The sequence below is a fragment of the Molossus molossus genome, unplaced genomic scaffold, assembly GCF_014108415.1.
Source record: "Molossus molossus isolate mMolMol1 unplaced genomic scaffold, mMolMol1.p scaffold_m16_p_4, whole genome shotgun sequence".
Taxonomy (NCBI): Eukaryota; Metazoa; Chordata; class Mammalia; order Chiroptera; family Molossidae; genus Molossus; species Molossus molossus.
In genome coordinates, this window is record NW_023425377.1 from 50835741 (window position 1) to 50857163 (window position 21423).

Sequence of the window (21423 nt, forward strand, 5' to 3'; positions counted from 1 at the left end):
AGTAAACATGTAGAGTTTGATGAGTCATGGAGAGTTCTCATGCAAGGAACACAGAAAAGGTGGAGTGCTATACCAGTGGCTGGGCAGGATCAGAGGTGACAGGAGTACGCAAGGGCAGAAGCCCCGGCCCAGACTGGAGCTTGCAGAAGGAGCTTACTGGTCCACAAAGCCGAGGAGTCCATGCAGTGGCCACTTGTCATCAGAGCTTGTCTCTGCCCACTGAACATGGCTTCCTGCCAGCAGTGTCATTCCCAAGCTGAGTGTGGCAGCAGGATGGCAGAAGCCCCTACATCCTCCTTGGCTCATCCTGGTGTTCCCTCTGGAGTAACCATTGCACTTCCTTGGTGACCACTAGGTATCCCAAGTCCCCTGAGGCTGTGGGTAGGAAATGCTAATTACTAAGGTTGGAGTCATCACCCCAAGCCTCAGCAGAACCCACAAAGCATTGGGCCAAGAGTAGAAAAAGATATGCCCCCACATGAAAAATAGGGAACTGCTGCTGGCAGAAGTGGAAGTGGATTCCAGGGAGCTGATGATCAGTGTCCACCCAAGAACAGTATTGTTTTTGTCTATGGGTGCTCAGGGAAGGAGCTGAGGGGAGAACTAGAGGGAGCACTGGCTCTGCACCAACTGACCCCTGGGCCAGAGGAAAGCTGTCTGCACACACCATTGCCACTGGTGGCAGTCTCACGTGGAAGTCAGGTGCCTACAGGTAGGATACAGTCCAGAAAGCAAGGAGCTGGTGCTGGGCATCACCCACACTGTGCCTGAAGGGGCTCAGATGCCATTGCTTTCCTGAGGAGATGGGTTTGCATTCCAATGGGAGATCTCCTTGGGGGTAGAAACTTATCTACTTGCTATATTGACAGTGGAGAACTGGAGGCAGGGGTTCCAGAAAGCCAAAGAAGAACCCTGAGGTTCAGGGCTTTCTTGCAGACCTTTGTCCCTGGTGCCCCCCTTTCCTCCTGCCAGCCCCATATTGTTTCCTTTTCACCCTTCTTAGGTTCACAGAACCCACAGGGTTTGTTTCTCTTGCCCTTGGCCATCTGTGCAATGGGAAAGCAGATTCCCAGGCTCCGACTCTGGGGAGGGGTCTCTAGCCCTCCCCTAATGCAGGTTTGAGCCTGTGGGGAGGTAACCCACAGCAAAGATAGTACACAGGCAAGGACCTTAACTTCTCCACCAAAGCCCTGGCAGCCTCGTTGGAAGCTGCAGCAGAAGCTGACACAAATGTCCAAGTAGAGAGGCATATGGGCCAGCGAGCCCCAGAACCTCAAGAGCCCCAGGGCACAGTAGAAAGGTAGCCTGGGGAAGGAGGAGCCCTTCCCTTACTTGGTAGACAGTTATGAAGGACACCTACAGGAGGAATTGTCTCAGTTAGGACCCTGTTGCTCTGAAAAGGGCAGGGCAGGCTGTCAGACTTGGGCCTATGCTGCGGATGGACCTCTGCTCCACTTTTCCTGAATGGCTTGGTGCTCGTGCTCCATGGGGTCCCTAATGCTCTTTCCTGACAGCCCCAACTTGAGCTGATCACTGTGGCCAGGGACCTAGGAGCAATCAGGACAGACACCACCAATAGCCATCCCTAGGGTCAGCTGGGTCTGCACCCCAGAAGCTGGAATAGGGACAATGTCCCTGGGAACTCAGCACTGCAGTAAGGCCCTATGGGGGTAAATGAGCTGGCCTCTTGGAGTTTCTTCTCTCCTGGCCCTGGCCTCACTGAGAGGGCCTCACAGGATGGGCCCAGAACTATCTCAGTGAGAGGCCGGCGAGCGTGGGTAGGTTTGGTGAAAGAGGACAGTGTAGGTGCCTGGCAAGGTTGTGGGACCAGGCCGAAGTGTAGCTTCCTGCTCGTCCAGACCAGGTGCTGCCACCCTGTGCCACCCCCTTCAGGCAGTGACTGAGTGTACATGGGAGGCCTGCAGGCTCAATGTTCTTCCTTCGTGTTGTACTTTTCAGCCTTCAAAAGCTCTGCAGGAGGCATCAATACAGCCTACCAGCCCCACCTCACCCTGTGGTGGCCGCCAGAACTCCCTTGCACAGGAGGCGCCAACTGCTTTCCAGGGTCTGCTCAAACTCTTCCAGAGAAATGCACCGATGGAAGACCTAGGGGCCAAGGGGGTAAGACCAGAGCACGGGCTCCATTGCCATGCCAGGCCCACGTGGGGGCAGGCAGGGCCAGTCTGTGACTCTGCCTATCATGGGCAGTTGTCCCTATGGGCTCCAAGTCCCTGTAGAGAGGCCCGAGTGCCTGGCGCCTGAAGGTAGTGCTGTGAGCCCTTGGAAATCTGAGATGGCCAGTTAGCATTCTAAATGGAAGAGGAAGGCAGGAGAGCCACCTGGGCCCCAGTACCTCAGGTTACACCCACAGGCTCCTCATTGCTTTTCCCCAGGCCAAGGAGAAGATGAAGGAGGAGTCATGGAACATCCACTTCTTTGAGTATGGGCGCGGTATGTGCATGTACCGCACGTCCGGGACACGGGAGCTGGTGCTGAAGGGCATTCCTGAGGGCCTCCGTGGGGAACTCTGGCTTCTTTTCTCGGGTGAGCTTCCCTGCTGACCCCCAGCTGGCCTCCTGAGTTGGCCAGGCAGGAGCTGACAGACCTTCACAGGGTGGAAATGGGACTCCACTGTAAGGAGTCCCATTATTTGGGACCACACCAGGAGGGGTGTTCTAGGGAGCAGACGCCAAGGTGGGTGCTGTCGCCAGGGTGGCATCTTTCCACCTGCAATGGGACACAAGCAGCCCCCAAGGCCTCCTTTCCTTTGGACAGGCTCTGACAACATTCATACCCTTTGCCACTTGGACAGTTTCTGGAGGACGAGGTATCAGCCATTGGAACTTGGGTAGGGTGTCCCCTCCAAGGAGCAGTCACAAGAGAACCTTTGCCTCACATCACATGACTGATCCCAAAGTTCCACTTCTCTGTGGTACATTGATGTCTCCAACCTGCCCTGTCTTTGCCCCTGAAGTCCCAGGAGGGGAGGAAGAGAGAGACAGCTGCCAGCTGTGTCTCCACAGGGGCCTGGAATGAGATGGTGACTCACCCTGGCTACTATGCCGAACTGGTGGAAAAGTCCACAGGGAAGTACAGCCTGGCCACGGAGGAGATTGAGCGAGACCTCCACCGCTCCATGCCCGAGCACCCTGCCTTCCAGAACGAGCTTGGGATTGCTGCACTTCGGCGGGTGCTGACTGCCTATGCTTTCCGAAACCCTACCATCGGTTACTGCCAGGTAAGGAACTTATCAGGGGCCCAGAGACAGCATCACCCACCAGAGGTTCGTGGGAGCAGGTCATCATGGCCCTGGGCCTCAGTGATGGCCTCACATACCTTCAGCTGTGCCTGTGCCCTGTTCCCCCAGGAAATGCCTGACCACAGAAAAGGGTGTAATTAAAAACAATATTTCTTGCTCATCTCATCCCCATGCTATATATTATCTTCTATGTGTTTCTGGTATGGTTCCTGGAGTCATTTGATTATTTTATGTGTGAGATAAAATACACATAAAAAAATTTACAATCCTCACCATTTTAAGTGTAAAATCTGTGGCATTAAGTACATCTTTATGTAGCCAATACTACCATCTATCTCCAGAACTCTTCATCTTGTAAAACCGAAACTCTGTCCCCATTAAACAATTCCCCTAGTTATCCCTAGCAACCACTGTTCTCTGTCTCTATGAACATGACTACTCTAGCAATCTCAAATAGGTGGACTCATAGAGTATTTGTCCTTTTGTGATTGACTTATTTCATTAACCTAATATCCTCAAGTTTTGTCCATGTTATAGCATGTGTCAGAATTTCCTTCCTTTTTAAGGCTAAATAATATTTTACTTTATGGATATATCACATTTTGTTAATCTATTCATCTATTGATGGACACTTGGGTTCATTCACCTTTTGGCTGTTATGAATATGCTGCTGTGAATCTGGGTACAAAGTATCTGTTCCAATCCCTGCTTTCAGTTATTTTGCCCCTGAAGTCCCAGGAGGGGAGGAAGAGAGAGACAGCTGCCAGCTGTGTCTCCACAGGGGCCTGGAATGAGATGGTGACTCACCCTGGCTACTATGCCGAACTGGTGGAAAAGTCCACCAGTGGAAGTGGAAGTGCTGGTCATATAATAATTCTATATTTAGTTTTTTGAGGAATTGCTCTAGCATTTTCCACAGAAGCCACACCATTTTACATTCCCACCAGCAATGCACAAGGCTTTCAATTTCTCCTCATCTTCACCAACCCTGTTATTTATTTTCTGTGTCTTTGTTTGTTTGTTTTATTTTGTTTTGTTAATCTTTGCCTGAAAATATTTTTTCATTAATTTTTAGATAGAATGGAAGAGAGGGAAGGAGAGGTGGGGGGAGAAACATTGACTGGTTGCCTCCCGCACAACCCCAACTGGGGCCAGGGATTGAACCTGCAACCCAGGTATGTGCCTATGACCAGGAATCGACCCTGAGACCCTTTGGTTCACAGGCCAACACTCTGGGCCAAACTAGCCAGGGCTTATTTTCTGTGTTTTCATAACAGCCATCTTAATAGAGTGAGGTATCATCTCATTGCAGTTTTGATTTGCATTTCTAGCAGCATTTCATTGTAAATCTAGTGGGCATTTTTCTGGCCAGGTTAGATGGCTTTCTGTTTCCCACAGAGTGCTCCTGGGTTTCAGAAAAGCAGGCCAGCTCCTCAGGAATCACTCTCTGTAGGGCTGGTGTTCTGCATGGCATCTTACCAGTGCATGGGAAGCCAGTGCGCTAGCTTTAAATAATTTTTAAGCTAATTTGTCAGCGGGTCCCAGTCTTGCTGTAGTCTCCCTGTAGCCATGTAGCCCCACACACAGCTCACGTACACATCCACCTGTACCTGTGTCATACCTCCGACACCGGATACCGCTCTGGAGACATGCCATATGCTCATGTCTGCCCTCTATTTTTCCAAGTGTCTCCTGCCCAATTTGAGAGACTTGGCTGACTACTTTTGTCAAATTGACTTCCTACAGATTGCTTTTTAACAAACTACACAGAGCTCGGTGGGATGATTTGTTGTTGCCAGACTTGCTTGTAGAGTGAAACCCTTTGGTGTCCAGCTCCGGAGCCTCCCTCACCATCTCTGTGCCCACAGGCCATGAACATCGTTACCTCAGTGCTCCTGCTCTATGGCAGCGAGGAGGAGGCCTTCTGGCTGCTGGTGGCCCTCTGTGAGCGAATGCTACCCGACTACTACAACACCAGGGTGGTGGGTGAGTGCCCACTGCCTGGTGGCTCCCCAGAGTAGGGCCTCCCTGGCTTCCTGCCCAACATGTCCCAAATGTGAGCCCTCGGAGGCCTCACAGCCATGCTGCAGGCTGCAGACAGCCCCAGTCCCCACTGGACAAACTAGAAAGCTGGAAAGTAGACAGTCAAATGCAGGCAGGCCTGGTTGTCTCACCAGACTTCCTGTGGATTCCCTAGGAGTGGCTGGCAGGAGGAGGAGATGGTAGTTTTTAAAAGTCAGCTTGGTGCCTAAATTCATAGACATCTAACTCTTCTTAAACATTTTTACTGTGGAAAATGTCCAGCCTCAGCTAGAGTGTATAATAACTATGTATCTGTTTCCCAGCCCCATCTCTGGTGAATTCAGCGGGGGCATCCTGTGTTAGTAGTGGAAGTACACTTGCAAACATATTTTATGACATATATAATCATGTCTGTTCTTTCAAGATGTCCTTCCCCTACTTTTTGTTTTGGGAGAGTCTCTACTCCTGGGGTCCTTTAGAATTGTATCTGTTCTCAGCTGCAGGGCAGGTACACACAGAAGCTACTGAGGCCACTGTTACTTCTAGGGAGACATTCATGTTTCCCCAGAAAAAAATCCAATACCATGGAAGAAATTATTCTTTTAAACCACCAAATGTGTAACCTCTCCTCTTCCTGCCAGCCAGTCCCTAGGGAATACACAGGAAGTCTGGTGAGACAGCCAGGCCTGCCTGCATTGGGCTCTCCACTTTGCAGCTCTGTAGATGGAGCTGGCCAGGGACCCTTGGGCTTCCTATACCTTAGGCCCCGCGTGGAGCCACCAGAGCCAGCATGCAGAGCTCACCGTGCACTTCTTCGTGCTCTCACTAGGGGCCCTGGTGGACCAAGGAATCTTCGAAGAGCTCACAAGAGACTTCCTGCCCCAGCTCTCTGAGAAGATGCAGAACTTAGGGGTAATCGCCAGCATCTCGCTCTCCTGGTTCCTCACCCTCTTCCTCAGCGTCATGCCCTTCGAAAGCGCTGTGGTCATTGTCGACTGCTTCTTCTACGAGGGCATCAAGGTGGTCCTGCAGGTGGCCTTGGCCATCCTGGATGCCAACATGGAGCAGCTGCTGGGCTGCAGTGACGAGGGCGAGGCCATGACCATCCTGGGCAGGTGACCAAGCAGCCTCCCTCCTCCTACTGGAGAACCCAACCCTTCATCAGCCCTGGGCGCTCCTTGGTCAGCATTCAGTGACCATGCCCACCAAGTGCCCTGCCAGGGCTAGCATCAGAGACACTCCAGGAGGCAGGATGGAGCCTCCTTTCTGGTGGGAGATAAATGGCACAAGGGGTAGTGATCACCACTTGAAGAAGCTAAAACGCGAGTTAGCCCAAGCATGTTGGGTGGGAGGGTCCGTTGGTCAGGAGACAGTGGGAGGAGCAGGGCTTCCTGCTCGTGCCTTCCTTAGCCCAGAAACATCACACTCTCCCATCACCCAGGCTGGGGCCCACACTGGGCCTGCTGTGACTGCTGAAAGGTGATCCTGATACCCCTCTCCTCTTCAGTCCCCACATCTTGTCCTCGTAGACACTGGAAGATCCAGCCCCTTCCCTCCATACCCATGATACTCCCTGGGCTCTGTGCCTGCTTCATTATGGTTCTCCCTGCTCTCCTCTCACCCACTAGCATCCCACAGGGATCTTTCTGATCAGAATCACACCTTTTCTCCCCTGAGACATGAGAATTCCCTGTTCTCTGTACAAAGGAGCTGAGTCCCCCAGCCTGGCCTTCACACCCCTTACATCCAGACCTCATTCTAGCCCAGACCCTGAACTCTGTACAGTCCTGCTGACTGTATGCACATATTTGCCCAGACTGGAATGCCAGCTGCCCAGGACAGCCGGGACACTGCCACTTGCCTGCTGAGCCAACCCCAGTGCTATGGGAGCCTGCGGGGTCACAGCCTGCCCTGGGCTGTATGAGCTTTTTGTCCATAGTGATGTCAAGAGGCTCAGCCAGTGGCCAGAGTCTGAGACTGGTTCTCATGTCCATCTCTGATACCAGAAACATCAGGCTTCTCCCTAGGAACAGGAACCTATGGGTATAGGAGATCAGCCACCCTCTCCCACCTGCTGTCAGGGCCAGCCCAGAGAGCCTGGGAGGGTGTGAAGTCCTGGCCAACCAAAGTCAAGCCCTGTCCTGAGCCTGTGTCCCTGGGGAAGCAAGTCCCAAAGATACCCCTACAGCTTGGCTCCTTGCACCATTCTGGGACACTCTTGGTCCCTGATTCTTCCTGGTCAGGGAGTTTCCATGTCCCCTAGGACTCAGCAGAGGGAGAGAGCACATCCTCCCAAGCTTTCTCCTAGTAGGTTTATAAAGGGTCATGCCCGTGGGACCCCCAGAAGACAGCCTGACTTCCTCAGGCCTTGAGGGGGTGAGGCCTTCTCTCCACTGTCTCCAGGGGGATAACTGATTTGCCGGGGCTCATCTCCCACCTGCGGAGGATGCCCAGCCTTCTGCAGGCTCCCTCATTAAGTGAGAGGTTATGCAAATTAGGTCTCTCCACATCACAGCAGTGGATAGGACTCCCCTGTTGCCTGTTAGTGGTCTAGACTTCTGTCCTTTAATCCCTACAGGTACCTGGATAATGTGGTCAATAAGCAGAGTGTTTCTCCACCTGTCCCACACCTTCATGCCCTGCTGACCAGCGGAGATAATCCTCCTGAAGAGGTGGATATATTTGACCTCCTCAAAGTGTCATATGAGGTTAGCACTTACCGGGGCTATATAGCCAGGCCATTCCATTTGGGTGTGTGGGAGCAGGTAGCCTCAGCAGTGGTGGCCTCTGCTCTGTGATTCTATCTTACCTCACTAAGTCACCTTTGGCCCATAGAAATTCAGCAGCCTGAGGGCCTACGACATTGAACAGATGAGGTTTAAACAGAGGCTGAAAGTGATCCAGTCCTTGGAAGATACGGCCAAGAGGAGTATGGTATGATGGCCCTAGGCTGCCTGCAGGAACAAAGGTGGGGTGGTGACCCAGGCAGGCTGCTCCTGCTATGCTGTATTTAGACTGTCCCTCAGGGAGGGGCAGGTGCAGAGCACCCTAGTACTGCCTCAGTGGGACTACACCAGGTACAGGTGCCAGTCACTGTTTTCTTGTGGTTTGGTCACTGGGGAACTTAACTGATACCCCAGGGTCTGCAGGCGAAATTCGATCTTGCTCTGTGCTGCCCTCCACCTGGCAGTGCCCCTGCCCCTGTGCAGACACTCAGCCACTCTCCCCACCCGGTCCACCGTACCTGTGCTATAAGCCTTTGTCCCCTCATCTCTGGAGGGGGATTGACTGAGAAGTTCTAGAACATGTTCCAAAGAGCAAGTACCAGGGTCTTCCCAGCCATGAGATGCCTGCCCCTCACCCTGTGTCCTTGACTGGGCATTCAGGACAGGAAGCCCCTCCTCGTCCCCACCAGGAGGGAGTGTGAACTGAGTAGCAGATGGGTGTTGAGGGAAGCGAGTGGACCACACCCTCTCTCCTAAATGGACTGCCCTCCTCTGCTTGACCAGCAGGCAACACCAAGAGGGTGGTTCTCATTGTTTTCCTCATCCACATGGGGATTATCTCAAAGAGCAGTTTGCTTTTATCATGGCAGGAACTTGAGAATCTATCACTATATTTGTTTCTCTTTCCTTCTAGGTTCGAGCTATACCTGGGGACATTGGTTTCTCAGTTGAAGAGTTGGAGGACCTTTACGTGGTGTTTAAGGTGACAGTCAAGAGCAAGGGCAGCACCAGCACCCACCCTAGTTCCCTGAGTGCATCCTCAGTGCAGCAGCCTCCTGCCAGAGGAGAAAAAGGTTCTAAAAACATCCTCAGATACAGTTACCACAAACTTCGTGTGGTAGAATTTTAATCCTTCGAGTTTAGTCAGGACATTCTCTTAAGTTTCAGAAAAACCCTCTCAAGTCAGTGTACACAGAAGAGGGAATGCTTTGCTCCTGTGACGAAAGCCTAGGGATGCACAGCTTGAGCACGGCAGGATGCAGGTGCTCAGACGTACTGTCAGACTCCCTGTCTCAGATGTCATCGGGACTGCTCTTCCTGCGGAGTGGCAGGGCTGCCAGCAGCAGCTCCAGGTCATCCTGTCCTCTCAGTAACCCCAGTAGAAAGAAAATTTTTCTTTCCAAGTAGTTAGAGTTAAAGGTTCAGGGTCTGTGACTGTAGGAGAATGTTGCTGGGCTAAAGTGGCCATTTGCCTACCCTGTTGCTTGAGGTTGAGACAGAAGGGACTTTCCAAAAAAACTTCAGGTGCTATTAACAGAAGGGGGGAAGGTTGCTGAAGAGCAGGCACAACAAGCAAAGGCCACACTGGTCAGGTCTGGTCATTTCCCATCTGCCCCCTCACCCCCAGCTGCCTCTGGTTCAGCCCCTGAGGTGGCCACTGTGCTGTGGCCTTGGGGTCAGAACAGTTAAGCCAGCACTGCCCCCTTGCCCACCATGGCCCGCTGTGACCTGTCGCAGCTCCCATACCTGTGAATGAGGGTTGGTGGTTCCAGCTTAAGAGGTCCTGTGAGGCTGTGTCTGGCTCAGTGCCCACCATTCGGGCCTCTGCAACCCTGGACGGAGGAAAAGGGTGGGCACATGGACCAGCCTGGTGGTCCTAACCACCATCTCACCAAGCTGTGCCCTCTTCAGGCCAAGCACCTCGAAAGTCAGTACTGGGGGAACAGCAGGCCCACTTCTGTGCATCGGGACCCCAGCCTGCCCTACCTGGAGCAGTACCGCATCGACGCCAGCCAGTTCCAGGAACTCTTTGCCAGCCTGACACCCTGGGCCTGCGGTGCGCACACACCTGTGCTGGCAGGGCGCATGTTCCGGTTCCTGGACCGAAACAAGGACTCACTGATCAACTTTAAGGAATTCGTGACAGGGATGAGTGAGTGGCTTCAGTATCAAAGGGAGCCCAAGACCCTTGATAAGGGCAGGGCCATTTTCCACTGGATACGTGAGGGCCCAGTGGGGTTCCTTCCTCCTTCAGCCTGGTGCTGCCCACTGCTGGGTCTGTGGACCCCAGAGAAGGGTGAAGCTCAGAGGAGAGCAAGGGGCCTGGGCCCACTCCCAGGACTCCTCCTAGAGGGAGTCAGCTGTGAGGAGGGGCCCAGAGAACCTACTGAAAGGAGAGATGTGCAAATGAGGGCCAGCTTGGAGCTTGGACCCCTCTTATCAGTGAGCCTCTTTTCTGGCCTTTTTCCACAGGTAGGATGTACCATGGGGACCTGACAGACAAGCTCAAGGTGCTCTACAGGCTGCACTTGCCCCCAGGTGAGAGCTCCCCTCCCCCTTCCTAATAAGTGCCACTCACCTATCCAGAGCTGGCCCGGCAGCATCCAAGGCACAGGCTGGGGAAGGGGGAGGGGAGCATAGGGTGGGTTCCCTCACCTCATGAGCTAGTGCTAAGGCACAGCCCAATTCTGGTCTGAGAGCAGGGCCATAACCTGGGAGTTTAGCAAGGGTAGCCACAAGGAGAGTTCTCAAAGGTGGGGTCTTGAGGGAACTGTGACTGGACAGGTGAAAATTCTGGCCCTAGGCACTCTGCTCTAGGATAGAGCTGCCCTCCTCCCTGCTGTTGGCCACACCAAGTGTCAGCAACTGCCTAGGAGTGATTTTTAAATATCCCCATAGGCTATCACTTCATTGGCCTGGGGCTCGGCCCAGGTGGTTAGTTTAAAGATTGGTCTCTGCAGCCAGAGCTGGAAAGTCCTGCTCTTCAGTGCTCTCTCGTGGCTAGTTTTCCCCTGCAATGTGACAAGCAACAGTGGCCTTCAGGCGCCTCCAGGGAAATCAACCCGTGATTCTGCTGGGGGAGAGGCTGGGGCTCTCTTCCACTGGGCCAGGAGCCCACTTTGTCCAGCACTCCAGTGCACCTGGGCCCATGCCCTGCCACCTTCCCCATGTGCCATTCACTGTTCAGCCCTCACTACACTCTCCATACAACAGGGAGAGTAAGCCACCCACAGAACCCACTGTGTGGGTTCCCCAGATACTGCTTACAGAGACTGTCCCCATATGGACCAATGTCCAGGATGCATGAAGTGAGAAGAGCAAGTCACTTGTGCACAGATGATCCCTGCATGTATACTGGCAGGAGCACAAAACATCCCAGAAGGTCCTCTGGGTCACATCATAGGGGGAGAAAGTCTGGCCATTCACTCGCCTCCAGCTGCACTGACTGAATTTTTACCTGGGACACCTATTACACTTTCAAACACAGTGTAAAAATCAAGAAAGTAGCATAACCAGAATCCAGCTTCATTGTGACCACACGCTACATGGGCAGGGCTGGGAGTGGTGGGGCACACCAGTGGGAAACACACCTTTGTCCAGGACTCAGGAGGATGGCCTTGAGGAGAGACATGGTTTCTTCCTGCCCTTACCCTCCTTTCTCTGTGAGCACAGCCCTGAGTCCAGAGGAGGCCGAGTCAGCCCTGGAAGCAACCCACTATTTCATTGAGGACAGCTCCTTAGAAGGTGAGCACTGCTGGGACAGGCCGCCGCAGCCTTGCTGAAGCCTTCACAAGTGGCCTGCAGCCCCGGGGGTGTTGTGGAGCCTGCCTTGTTGGGCCGCTGGAGAGTGAGGGCACTGCCTGTCTCTGGGCTAATCCTGGGTGTTCTCATTTCTCTCGTCTCTGCCTTCCTGGACTCTGGCCTCTCCCTCCCTCTCTCTGCCCTCCACTTCTCCACCCTCCTTTCCAGCATCTCCAATGGCCCCAGATCTGGATCTTTACCTGCCCTGGGAAGCTCAAGGTCACTCCCTGGGGGGCTAGGGCACCACTCTGCCCTGTGTTTCCTCCAGGCCTTGGGCAGTTTTCTGTACGGTCAGGAAGCCTGCAAGTTCTTGGTTCCCAAGGACACCTCCTGTGTGGTTAAGGGTTCTTGTGAACTGTGGGAGGAGAAGGCAGCCTCCGTGCTTGTCATGGCCAGTCAGTGAGGACACACAGCGTGGTGGGCATCGCGCAGGCACCAGAGCATCAGCTCCACAGCCATGTGCAAAAAGTATTCTGTTGTCTCATTCATAGGAAAAAACACAAATGCTATCATTGCAACAGTGTACAACACAAGCAGGGATGAATGGAGATGGAGGAGGATGGTGGGTGCTTTCCTTGAAAAATGTTTTTCATGTTCCACACAACTTTTCTGTTAGGGAAAAATATGTTTGTTGAACACCAGTTAGAAGTCATTCCTATGCTATATTTAAAGCCCATTGGGAACATCAGATCCAGGGTTGGTGGGGCCTTCTGGTCCTGGGATTTGGCACTTGAGCTGGTGGTATATACTGCATTTACAAAACTGACCGAAATTCTGCCCTGTAACTTCTCGGGGGTGGGGGGGGGAGTGCAGGAGGGCATTACACACCAAGGATAATACACCCAACAGAAATTAAAAACAACATGTATCAGGATTCCCAGGGCAGTCAGTCCTGTTGACCTTGACTGTGAAGCTGAAGACTTCAATTTCAAGTATACTAACTAAACATGCTTCTGTCATACTCAGAACCTGGGCCAGTCACGGGTAATTTAGGTTTGTCCCAGGCACTTCTGGGAGAGGCCAGGGACTGGGGGTACAGAGCCCTGTTCTCAGACTCCACATAACCCCCAGGCAGTGGGTCTCCATTCCACAGTGAAAAGCCTGAGCCCAAAGAGATACACCTGTCCCCACCACCACACAGCAGTGAGGGCCATTTAGAGCTGGGAAGCTGCCACCAGCCAGAGGTCCTTCACCAGCTACACTGCCCCAGGGAACTGGTCTGGAAGAGCGAGGAGGCCTGCTTCTCCCCCTGTTCAAGGTCACTGTAGGAAGTACAGTGTGTGCCAACTCCAGCAAATGTGTCACTTTTAGAAATACAGAGCTAAGATATATTTAAAACTTTTATCTTCAGCTGGTGTGGTGGTAGAAGGTTGAATTGCTAATTAGGATCCCCTCTGACCTTTTTCAGCAGAGACTACAGAAATTAGTTCTTGGACTTTTTCTCCACAATATACACCATTATTTACTTAAACACTAAGTAGTGAGATTTCTATTCCTTTGAAAGACAGGAAGTGAGGGATGGGTGGCTCTCAGGGTTTAATGTGACCAGGTAGAAAGGAGCAACCACTGAAGTAGTGCTGACGGGTGGCCAGTGCAGAGAGCAGCGCAGGACCTGCTGCTGCATGCAGACCTCAGTGGTCTGGAGTCACAACAGAAGAATGTTCTCTCTGTTCTTTTTTTTTTTTTTTTTTTTGGTCATCCAGAAGTACTACTGCAGGAGGAGTGAGAGAGAGCTGGAAGTGAGGACTTCCAAGAAAAAAGAGGAGGTATATATAGGCCAATCTCCACTGCTGCTGGTAGAAACACCAGGGCAGTGGGGTCTGGGTACCCTGTCACTTTAGGAAAACCCCCATCCGGGACATGGCAAAGCCTGCTGACCAGAAGGCTCTCCCTTTGGAAAGGGTGAGGCCATGAGGTGAACGTGTCCCATCCGCTGCCAGGGAAGGCCCTGCTCACATCAGCCCCGGGCCTGAATCTTCTTGTAGCTATGAACACCCCAGCTGTTGCTGTCTTTCTCCCAGGGTGCCTGCTCTCTGCCAGGACCCTTCTCGTGCTATCCTCATGCCAGCCTCCATGTGGTTCCATGACCATCTTGGGGAAGACAGGTTGAATCATCTATCAGTTTAGGTCAAACCTACTTAGCACAACCCAGGGGAGACCCATGGATGTTCTGGGGTGTTCTTTTACAACCTCCCCAAGTGCTAGGGTGTTTTATAAAAGGACTCAGGTAACTCTATGCTAGACCACACCCCAACTCACACATTCCCTGCTTTCTCTATGATTTGATAGATGAAGTTTAATTTTTTCTCCCAACTCACAGAGAAGGGGATCAGCCCTCCCAATTATCAACACTACCTTCAAATGTGGGCCAAGGAGAAAGAGGTTCAAAAGGACAACATTAAGGACTTTCCCAAGATGAACCAGGTAGGCCCCATCAAAGCCAGCAGCAGACATGTTGCAGGAATAGTGGCTGAGCCGGGTCCTCCCACCCAGTACCCCTAGAGTGAGGATATTCTCCTGTCTACCTTTACATCCTGCTAGTCAGATGGCAGGGATGATTCCAGAAAAACAGGCCAGGTGCTTCAGGGCCTTGTTCAGGTCAGTGTCTCATGGTGACAACTTGGTCACGTTTACTCAATATCCGTGAACCAGAAAAACACTGGAGAAGGTTGGCTTCAGATAAGCAGAGACTTAACATACCACCATCTACAAGGAGGCAGCATCACAGTGCTTATTCTCCTGCCAGGCCCACGTGGGTGCTCTGCACACACAAGCTTGTTGTTTATTTGCTGGTCTCTAGATTTGGAGCCTGGCATCTTGGCGAAGGTCTCAAGGCCAGGACCACAGGCATGTAACCAAAGACCGTTCTTGAGCTACAGCCTGAGCATGGCCCTGCCGTGCCACAAGGGGACCCTGCAGTTAGGCGCTCCCACACGCAGACTGAAGAGTGGGGCACCCATGGACTAGAGCTTCATCCCATTCTCAGGCCTGCCTGTGTGATTTCAAGACCTGGAATGGGACCGACCTCCTCACCCCCATAACTGACCAGGCTGCACTTGCCTTGTCACTACCTCTAAGGAGCTTCATCAAGGACAGAGTTGAAGTTACTTTTTTTGGTTGATGTTGTTAATCCTCACCTGAGGATATTTTTTCCATTGATTTTTAGAGTGAGTGGAAGGGAGGGAGGGAGGAAGAGAGAGAGGAAGAAACATCAACATGAGAGAGAGATATATATCAATTGGTTACCTCCCGCGAATGCCTCATCCAGGGCTGGGATTGAACCTGCAACCCAGGCACATGCCCTTGACCGGCAGTCGAACCTGAGGCCCTTTGGTGCACAGGCCTATGCTCTAACCACTGGACACGACCAGGTGCAGGTGTGTGGATGTGACTAATGTGCAACACCCCACAGCAGGTAGATGGCCAGGCAGTCTGACTTATCTTTTACCATCTCTCTAACCTTTTTTTGTTTTATCCTTTAAAAGGAACAGTTCATTGAGCTGTGCAAGACACTTTACAACATGTTTAGTGAAGACTCCATGGAGCAGGACTTGTACCACGCTATTGCCACAGTGGCAAGCCTACTGCTGCGCATCGGGGAGGTGGGGAAGAGGTTCTCGGCGCAGCTAGGCAGGAAGCCCAGGGACAGTACCTCCGAGGAGGACCAGCCACCAGCCTTCAACCCCCCTCATGACCCTCCCCAGGAGCTCCGGCCACCAGCTTTGGGCTACCCCCAGGCCACAGCTGGTGGAGACACCCAACTTAGGAAAGTACCACAGGAGAGCCAGGTGGTGGGCAAAGGGGGCAGTGGTGAGGGTCTGGGCTCCCCCTCCCAGGATCTGATGTCTGATGATGAAACCAAAGATGACATGTCCATGTCCTCCTACTCGGTGGTCAGTGTGGGCTCCCTACAGTGTGAGGACCTGACCAACCACACTGTGCCAGTGGGCAGGGAGGTCTGCAGCCCCTTAGCCACCACCCACAGCGGGGGATCTGTCGACACCGACTGGAGCATCTCCTTTGAGCAGATACTGGCCTCCATCCTGACTGAGTCTGTGCTGGTGAACTTCTTTGAGAAGAGGGTGGACATTGGACTCAAGATCAAGGCCCAAAAGAAAGTGGAGAGACAGTTCAGCACCTCCAGTGACCATGAGCATTCTGGGGTTTCTGGCTGAATACTCTGCCAAGTATGGGCTGACCTCTCTCCTCCCTTTTCGTCTGTTTTCTCCCTAAGGACACACCCTCCCCTTCTCCCCAGGAGCAGTGAATTCTAAAGGGAAAGAAGGCCGAACAGCTGGAGTTGGAGCCCAGGCAGAGGCTCCTCATCCCTCTTCCAACCCTGGACCCAGTGGGTCCTGCAGGGTCCAGAGCCTTCATGTCTGCCTTTGCTTGCCCAGTGCCTCGGTGCCTGTGCCATAGCCAGGCACACCAAGTCCTGCACCCACAGGTGCTCTCCTGTAGCTGCCTGCTTGGGGCTTACCTGCCTTTTGGGTATCAGTGGTAGCTCTCCAGGAGCCCCTGAAACAGAACTCTTGGCCGAGGAACACTGGGTGCCAGGCAGGTGTATTCTAAATGTTCTTTCAGCTTGTCATCCTAGCCATTAACCTTAAAAGCACATTTGTCAGTTCCTTATGTATTTCCTTGTGTTCATTTCAGTTAGCTAAAAATCACATTGTTCAATGCCTTAATCCCTGAAAACCAAAAAACACGCTGTAGACCTGGCCAGTGTGGCTCGGTTGAGTGTTGCCCATGCACCAAGAAGTCACCTAATTCAGTTCCCCAATAGGGCATATGCCTGGGTTGTGGGCTCCATCCCCGGTAGGGGGCATGTAGGAGGCAGCTGATTGATGTTTCTCTCATCCATTTTTCTCTCCCTCTTTCTCTAAAGTCATTAAAAACAAAAACCACACTATGTATAGAGTCTAACTGTGGCCCTTGACCACTGCTTGGGGCTCCAGGCTTCTCTGCCTCAGGCTGCCTTCCCCCATAGGGGTGGGGGTTCAAGGCTCCCAGGGAGGATGGGGACACAGAAGGTGCTGACACAAGCTGAGCAGGGTCTGGCTGACCCATGACAGGGAGCTCTGAGCACTGCACAGGTGTGAACAGTCTGGATCTGGATGCAGGAGGTGTGTCCTGTTGGGTTTAGGAAGCTGATTTTGGGGCCACCGGTGACAGGCTGAGCCACAATGACCCTCTTGCTTTGCATCAGGAACTGATCATCGGTGTCCTGTGTTACACACACACACACACACACACACACACACACGGCTGCTCTTGCTTCTACTAAAAGACACATTGCTGTTTTAAAATTTAATACTGTAGCATTTATTGAGGTATAACTTACCAAAAAACGTGTTTTAATTTACAATTCAATGATATTTAGTAAATTTATAGAATTGTGCAACCATCACCAGAGAGCAATTTTAGAATATTTTCATACCCTAGAAAGGCCCCTCCTTCCTTGCGCAGCCAACTCCTGTTCCCACCCTCAGCCTTGTGGACAAAACAGGGGTGCATACTAAACCTGACAAGCTCAGGGGAGGCCTGCATAGCCTGAGTTTTCAGAGACCTAAAATGACCACAAAGGATGGTCTGAAATTAAAACTTTGTAACTAAAAGCAGTTTATGGTGGTTAGTCATGTCCTAGATAGATCTCTTCCCTGACAAAGGTCAATCTTTACCTTAACTGAGCCGGTCTGTTGTCTTTTTGCATCTACATTAACATATCTTTAGAATATCAAAGTAATTTCTCTTTCCAGACCCCTTAAAGCACAGGCACCACTCTGCAGAGACCGCAAATCCCCTCATTGTTATTGAGTTTATTGTTGACTGTTAACTATCCTGTACCCACCTATGTAAAAGATGTGTCTATCATTTTACTTTTCATCCAATCCCAGAGGTTTCCCCCCTTGCTTTCTCCCACCTCCTTAATGTGGATTCTATGTAACTCACTTGCATCTCCTCTTTTTATTATAATGTATAAAATAAGGTGCAAAACTGCCATTCTCCAGAGTGTTGTCTCAATCTGTTGAGATTTTGCTTCCCAGCAATTGACAGTTCGGCTCAAAGAAACTCACAAAAATTCTTCACTGGTGCTTCTTACGTTGACAGCTCCAGGAAACCACTAATCTACTTGCTGTCTCTTTAGATTTCATGGCACTTTAAAAATAACGATCTCTATGATTTTACCTTGTTTACAAATTCTAGGTCACAGTCTCAATAAATGCAGCAAAACAACATCAAGGGAACGGAACAACTGTTTTCTTTCTTAACAAAAAGTCTTTAATTGGGTGGTCCTGGTCAAAAATGGCAACAGCAGCTGGGCCACAGTTGGAACAGCCTGTGTCTAGTGGCACCCACTGTGAGGAAGGCTCAGCTCCCATGTAGAAGGCCCTCACCTACTTGTTGCACTCCACAGGGTGAGAGTGAGCATACTGAACATCTTCCTGAAGCTGCACTACAGAGAGCATGACTGACCTGAGTTTGTCACCTACTCCCTTACTCCAGATTTGGTCCATAGATCAGCAGATGGCCAAAGGCCAAAAACCAGATGGGCCCTCTCTTCCCCCAAGTGCAAATCCAATTTCTTACTAAAAAGATGAAGCAATGCCCAGCCGGTGTGGCTCAGTTGATTGAGCATCGTCCTGTGCACCAAGAAGTTGCCAGTTTGATTCCCAGTCAGGGAACATGCCCGGATTTAGGGCTTGATCCCCAGTAGGGTACATACAGGAGGCAGCTAATGGATGTTTCTCTCTCTCTCTCTCTCTCCCCCCTCCCTTCCTCTCTCTGAAATCAATAAAAACATTTTTTAAAAATAATTTTTTTAATCCTCACCCGAGGATATTTTTCCCTTTATCTTCAGATAGGGTGGGAGAGAGGAACATCAATGTGAGAGAGAGACATCAATTGGTTGCCTCCCACACAACCCTGACCAGGGCCAGACAGACGAAACCGAGGCATGTGCCCCTGACTGGAATTGAACCCGTGACACATTGGTCCACAGGCTGATGCTCTGATCACTGAGCCAAACTATACAGGGCAAAAAATAATTTTTTTTTTTTTATCCTCACCCGAGGACATTTTTTGCATTTATCTTCAGATAGAGCGGGAGGGAGAAAGGGAAGAAGAGAGAGAGAGAAACATCAATGTGAGAGAGACACTTCGACTGGTTGCCACCCACACAACCCCAACTGGGGCCGGGGACAAACTGCAACCAAGGTATATGCCCTTAGCGGGAACCGAACCTAGGACTCTCCGGTCTGTGGGCCAACGCTCTAACCACTGAGCAAAACTGGCCAGGGCAAAAATAATTTTTTAAAAATAAAAAAGGTGAAGCAAGAGGAAGCACCAAGGTCCCAAGACCAATGATCTCCCTTGGCAAAACTGCCAGGCAGCTGCTGAAGATCTTGGCTTGGGGTCGGTAATCTTCCTATCCAGGCAGTCTCAGGGACTCCCCCTAGAAGCCCCCACTACCACTTACCAGAGAGTCCCAAAGTTGTCCCAATGGAGTCAGCAGAAATTGAAACCAGAGGTCAACTGAGTCCAGTGCTTGTGCTACCTGTCACTACCAAGTCAAAAAGCAGAGACAGGGATTGGAATATAAGTGAGTAATAACATCAAATGCCAGAAATTTGGGAACGTGATGGGTAAAAACTCTAACACCCACCTTCCTTCTTAAGCTTGTTAGGAGTAAGTTTATAAAGGGGAATTAGGGGAAGGGAATGTGGGTAGGGAGTACAAAAGGATTCAGGTGATTTACAGTCCTGGAATTTGAGTCCCTGTGGGGGTCTTGGATCTTGATGAACGTCTTCATTACTGGTCCTCGCAACAGTATGGTCAGCATTCTGAAACCGGTCAAGCAGTGATTGGGTGTGCAACATCCCAGTATTTCTGAGACCTAATGGATCAGATTCCGCATTACTGGTGGCCAGGGGTCTAAGTTCAGGGCTGGGTTAAAAGTCTTTGTTCTACCCCTGGCTGGTTTGGCTCAGCGGTTAGAGTGTCGGCCTGTGGTCCAGAAAGACCCGGGTTCAGTTCCCGCTAGGGGCACGTACCTTGGTTGCAGTTTTTCCCCAGCCCTGGTTGATCGTGTGGGTGTCAGCCACTCGATGTGTCACTTTCATGTCGATGTTTCTCTCTCTCTTCCTCTCTGTCCCTCCCACTCTATCTGAACAAAAAATGGAAAAATGTCCTCAGGTGAGGATAAAAAAAAAGTCTTTGTTCTTGCCCTGTCAACTGAGATTGCAACAAAATCTTAGCCAGAACATAAGTTTAAACATATACAGTTGATTAATCAATTACTTACACATTCTGTTAGTAAAAGGGAGGGAAAAGAAGAAAATAGGAGGAAAAAAATAAAAATCACATTTTTATTCTACCCTTATACCCCTATCACAGTAACTCAAATGTGGAAATAAACAAAGATCCTCCTAAATGAGAATGCAGACTATTTCCCAGAGCTGCTACAGAAAAGGAGTCAGCCGCCGTCATTTGCATTTAGCAGAGAGGCAAAGACAGGCAGAGGAGTGGGAAAGCTTTAGAGTGAAAACCAGGCAAAGTTTCGAGTGTGTGTAGAGTGGGGACCCTGAGACGGGCAAACTAGAAGCAGGATGCCTTATATGATTTGTTTGGGGAGCATAATTGGCTTTCTCTGGTTTGTCTTCAAATGGAGGAGAAAGTGAAAAGTATGGAAGCTGGCAGTTATTGACCAAGTACTCACTGCTGTAGAGGTTGTGGTTTGGCTTTGGGGCCTGGTTACTGCAGAAGTTGTCATATGTGGCCTGGTCACCGTCCCTTTGTATATTCAGTCTCAAACATAAATTTTTAAACTGTTTTTTCTAACATATGCTATTGTACAAAATTTGGAAAATATAAAAAAATTATTAAAATGTATAAAATCATCTATAACCCTAACCACCCACACCTGGAAATAAATAATGTCTGGTTTTACAGAATTGAAATTATGTACACTGCAACCTCCTTGCTTTCCAACAGTATACATGACAGCATTTTCACTTCAACTTCATACCCTATAAACAACCTACATAATAATCCATGCTGAGTTATCATAAGCAACCATTCTTTAGCCTGTTATTTCCATTTCTTTCTGTTATACTTCAGTGAACACTAGTACATAAATAATACATCTGGGCAATTCATAGTGTTTCATTGTAACTGCCAGAGTGCTTTCCAGAACGGTTTTCCATAATCCTCACCGTGGGATATTTTTTTCCATTGATTTTTAGAGGGGAAGGGAGGAGAGAGAAACACCAATGTGAAAAGAGACACATCCATGGGTTGCTTCCACGACCCCGACCAGGGCTGGGGGATTGAACCTGCAACAGGTTTCTGCCCTTGACTGGGAATGGAACCCTCCTCATCGACCCTTTGGTCCGTGGGTGTTCGCTCTAACCACTGAGCAACACCCACCAGGGTATAATTGTCCTTTTTTAATTTAAATCCTCACCCAAGGACGTCCTTCCATTTACTGTTCAGGTAGAGTGGGAGGGAGAGAGAAACATTGACGTGAAAGGGACACATCCAGTGGCTGCCACTCGCACGACCCAACCAGGGCCGGGGACAAACCCCAACCAAGGTATGTGCCCTCAGCGGGAA

General features: G+C 50.8%; 1 protein-coding gene across 3 annotated transcripts in view; it reads left to right on the forward strand.

Annotated features, from left to right (window-relative positions):
• The window catches only part of TBC1D9B (TBC1 domain family member 9B), a 49678-nt gene extending 33109 nt beyond the window's left edge, over positions 1 to 16569 (forward strand). The window contains exons 8-20 of one of the 3 annotated variants that reach the window (XM_036241174.1): positions 1960 to 2121; positions 2394 to 2544; positions 3024 to 3238; positions 5128 to 5245; positions 6111 to 6396; positions 7860 to 7989; positions 8117 to 8215; positions 8921 to 8989; positions 9919 to 10159; positions 10480 to 10545; positions 11680 to 11751; positions 14129 to 14232; positions 15294 to 16569. In XM_036241174.1, coding sequence (XP_036097067.1) covers positions 1960 to 2121; positions 2394 to 2544; positions 3024 to 3238; positions 5128 to 5245; positions 6111 to 6396; positions 7860 to 7989; positions 8117 to 8215; positions 8921 to 8989; positions 9919 to 10159; positions 10480 to 10545; positions 11680 to 11751; positions 14129 to 14232; positions 15294 to 15983 — 2403 coding nt within the window. In that variant the 3' untranslated portion in view covers positions 15984 to 16569. The remainder of the gene's footprint in view (positions 1 to 1959; positions 2122 to 2393; positions 2545 to 3023; positions 3239 to 5127; positions 5246 to 6110; positions 6397 to 7859; positions 7990 to 8116; positions 8216 to 8920; positions 8990 to 9918; positions 10160 to 10479; positions 10546 to 11679; positions 11752 to 14128; positions 14233 to 15293) is intronic. The other 2 variants (XM_036241175.1, XM_036241176.1) reach the window with 2 other exon arrangements.
• The last annotated feature ends 4854 nt before the right edge of the window (positions 16570 to 21423 follow it).